Genomic DNA, 4164 nt, shown 5'->3' with positions numbered 1-4164 from the left:
CATTCGGCCGGCTGGTGAAAAAGCTCTGGCTGCTAAACCCTCCGTTTGAAGTTGGAACAGGACGCTTGTGAGAAGAGACGATGACTTTGACTGTACAGGTGTTTGACGAGGACATAAATAACCCACCGTGTTTCCCTACGCTATTAATATTATTTGACTCTTTATTCATCGTTATTGGAAACTCGTTTTACAGAAGCAACAGAGGAATCTTGTAGTGTGAATAATATGAGCAGATTGAACAGAAAACACGCCTCGGAACCCCACGAATAAAAAAAATGAAAAAGAGCCGACTCAGGTGTTCTCAAAAAGTGGGGAGGCGCCCCCACCCCGCCCCCACCCCCCACCCCAAAAGAAAAAAAAAAACATCCAACCCACCCAACTGGACTGCACCGTGTTCACATTTTACCACGTTAATAAATAATGACTGTTGAGATTAAAAGGTCATAAAACTCTTCTTGTGCAAGTTAGAAGCTTTTCATTTGAAAGATCTGCCGAGTCTTTATCTGTAGACTGCAACTGCTGTCACACCGCAACTAATCCACCCAGAAAACATGGATCTTGTTGAGACTATTCACTTTTAGCTTCCAATTTATTTGTCAAATCTTGGGGACCCCCTGGTTCCTGTGGGGGCCTCTGGTGGGAGCCGACCCCCCCCCCCCGCATTGAGAACCGCTGGTCGGACCCACGAAAAATTAAGTCCCTTTGAAACACACGTTAATCTGACGAGTCCCATTTGTCCGAAAAAAGCAGCAGATATTAAAAAAAAAAAAGAGAAAAGAAATGACCTCCATCACCATCACACTTCTCACTGGTAGAGATGGAGCACCCCCCCCCCCCTCCCCCCTCCACCCCTCCACCCCTCCAGTCAACGCGTCGCAAGGGAAAAAAAAAAGGAAGGACTTCAAATAGTGTGGTGGTCACAAACATCTAAATAGAAAAACAGGTACAATGTGGATTGTTGGAGTTAGAAAAGACGTAGAGATGAAAGAAGGTTGAGGATCCTAAGGCCTTTTGAAGTTGGCAGCTGATGATGAAGGTTAATGTTTTACATGTACACGTATTCTGCTGCCACCTGACAGAGGCTCGTATCCAGACAATGACAAAAACCCTCCACCTACTGCACCTGCTGCACCTGCTGCACCTGCGCCGCTCGGCGGGCTGCAGCGCTGCAGCGCCACCTGCTGAGTACATCGAGGGTTTAAGGCAGCTTGGGAGTCTTGGTCGCCACCAACCACCGCCGCTCTGGAGTGGAGGCCGTGGCCGGAGCTTGATCGTGGTCTCTGGTCCGTGGTGGGGGTGCGGCGGTCCTTGCTACTGGAGGTCTGGACGAGACGGAGACGTGGTTCGTGTCTGATCTGGTTCTCGGAGATTTTTGGTTCGTGGTTCAGGTGAACGGCCTCGACACGTCTCAGTGTTTGTGCTGCCGACCGCCGGCCTCATGTGGCCTTGTCCTTCTGGTTGCAGTTGTTGTCTGTACTGTTGTGGTCCTGGTCCTGGTCCTGGTCCTCCTGGGGGTCCTCCTGGGGGGCGTCCTGCTGCTCCCTGGCCAGCCGGCGTCTCGACCTGACGGGCAGCACCAGAACCACCAGCAGACACACCAGGTGGAGACCGAAGTACCAGGACCTGCAGACAGGAGCTCCGTTCAGACACACGCTTTTAATACGCTGCTGGTTCCTGCACACCAGGACCAGGACCAGCATAGAACCTCCACATAGAACCAGCACACACAACCGCTACATAGAACCTCCACATAGAACCAGCACACAGAACCTCTACATAGAACCTCTACATAGAACCAGCAAGAAACTTCTATAGAACCAGCAAATAACTTGTATAGAACCTCTACATAGAACCACCAAATAACTTCTATAGAACCAGCAAATAACTTGTATAGAACCAGCAAATAACTTGTATAGAACCTCTACATAGAACCACCAAATAACTTGCATAGAACCACCAAATAACTTCTATATAGAACCACCAAATAACTTCTACATAGAACCACCACATAACTTCTATATAGAACCACCACATAACTTCTATATAGAACCACCACATAACTTCTACATAGAACCACCAAATAACTTAGAACCACCACATAACTTGTATATAGAACCACCACATAACTTCTATATAGAACCACCAAATAACTACAATCCAGACATTTCCCCTCAGGTCTCTGGACATTTAAACAAAAACTAATTACAATTAATTCATTAATTCATTTTTTTTACCAGTAAAATCTGGACTGTTCTCAGAATTCACATGTTTTCTCTCTAACTTTGTTTTGAATAATGTCAATATGTATCTTCTGACTTTGCGAAGCACCCAGGAAGTTTTCCAAACTCGCACATCAAATTCAAAAACGATGCAGGAAAATGAGTAACAGACGAAAGCAGCAGGTTTATCACTGTTTTAAACAAAATAAAACTAAAGTGACTTGTACGGAATCCACATCTGTAAAACACCTTTAATAACTTTAATGATCGTTTAACTTTGCATCCAGTCTCAAGTTTAGTCGCTTTTTGCAGCAATTCGTCCAAATAAAACTCATTTAAAACATATTCAACCTACAAAGCCATAATATTGAAATAGAAACTGATGCTGTAAAATATGTTGTAATTAATGAACAAAGTGTTTTTCTTTATTGGAAAATTGTCTGCAACAAGAAAACATTGAGGAACCCTATTGTTCTGTTGTCCAGCTGTTAGAGGTTCAGACAAAGACCCACAGAGTCCACCGGTCCCTGTGTGGTGGACCATGATCAATAAAGTGTCCCTTTGGAGACGTTTGGTCAAAAACTGTTTCTTCCACTGGAGAAACGTCGCCAAGCGAAGACAAATTCTATCCAACTCTGATCTAGAAGTGTTGATTCATGCTTTTATCTCGTCTCGTTTAGATGATTGTAACTCCCTTTTTACTTGTTTTAACAAATCTGCTTTGAACTAACTTCAAAGGGTTCAAAGTGCTGCAGCGCGGCTTTGAACAGGATCTAGCAGACGGTCTCACGTTACTCCTATTTTACATTCTCTGCACGGGCTCCCCAGCAAATTTAGAATTGAATTCAAGATTTTAGTTTTGACTTTTAGAGCGTTGCTCTAAATATGTGTCTGACTTGTTGTGCCCCTGGTACTCCTCCGGTCGCTCTCTTAGGTTCTCGGGCCAGAACCTCCTCACTGTCCCTGGGACCCACTTCAAAGCCAGAGGAGACTTGTCCTTTGAAGTTGCTGCTCCTAAATGGTGGAACGACCTTCCTTTGTCGCTGCGTGGAGCTGATCTGTGGATTCTTTAAGAAGCAGCTGGAAACACGGCTGTTCAGACAAGCTTTTAGTCGACATGTGATTGGCTCTATCTTTATTCCGCCTGTACTATTTTACTGTTTTTTATACCTCTGTGAAGCTCTTTGATTTTATCTGTGAAAGGTGCTATACAAATCAAGTTTCTTCTTCTTCCCTGCAGCTGCTATTTCCTGCTCCGCCATCATTAAGCCGTCTTGTTAACTGTTGGAGTCTGAGGGGAGAAACCGGCTAATAAAAACCTCTAACGTCTACACTGACTTCATTAACACGACGAACACGAGGGTGGTGTGAAAGTCAAGTGGTCGTGCAGGTGAACCCTACCTGTAGAACTGCAGTGACGGCCCCACGGTGAGCAGGACGAAGGGCACCACGGTGTAGCTGATGGCCACCTGGGTGGCCAGCCACGTCAGCACGTCGTACACACACTTGTAGGAGGCGGAGCCAAGGAAGAACGGCCGGACGTTGTGTCGTACCTGCAGGAGGACAAACGTCTGAACATGAGGTGACCTGAGACGGTCCAGAGAATCCTGCTGAGGGTTCTGGACTTCAGTATTGTTCTTAATACCAGTTTACGTTCTGGACTTCACTATTGTTCTTAATACCAGTTTATGTTCTGGACCTCAGTATTGTTCTTAATACCAGTTTATGTTCTGGACTTCAGTATTGTTCGTAATACCAGTTTATGTTCTGGACTTCAGTATTGTTCTTAATACCAGTTTATGTTCTGGACTTCACTATTGTTCTTAATACCAGTTTATGTTCTGGACTTCACTATTGTTCTTAATACCAGTTTATGTTCTGGACTTCACTATTGTTCTTAATACCAGTTTATGTTCTGGACTTCACTATTGTTCTTAATACCAGT

General features: G+C 44.9%; 1 protein-coding gene across 1 annotated transcript in view; it reads right to left on the bottom strand.

The window, feature by feature from the left end:
• Positions 1-880: 880 nt before the first annotated feature.
• mboat2a (membrane bound O-acyltransferase domain containing 2a) overlaps positions 881-4164 on the bottom strand; it is a 72141-nt gene continuing 68857 nt past the window's right edge. The window contains exons 12-13 of the mRNA XM_080513407.1: positions 3621-3772; positions 881-1623 (exon numbers count right to left, since the gene is read on the bottom strand). Of these exons, the coding sequence (XP_080369533.1) occupies positions 1437-1623; positions 3621-3772 (339 nt within the window). The 3' untranslated portion in view covers positions 881-1436. The remainder of the gene's footprint in view (positions 1624-3620; positions 3773-4164) is intronic.

Source organism: Blennius ocellaris (genome assembly GCF_963422515.1).
Source record: "Blennius ocellaris genome assembly, chromosome: 17".
Classification (NCBI taxonomy): domain Eukaryota; kingdom Metazoa; phylum Chordata; class Actinopteri; order Blenniiformes; family Blenniidae; genus Blennius; species Blennius ocellaris.
This window is presented reverse-complemented; position numbering and strand designations above follow the sequence as displayed.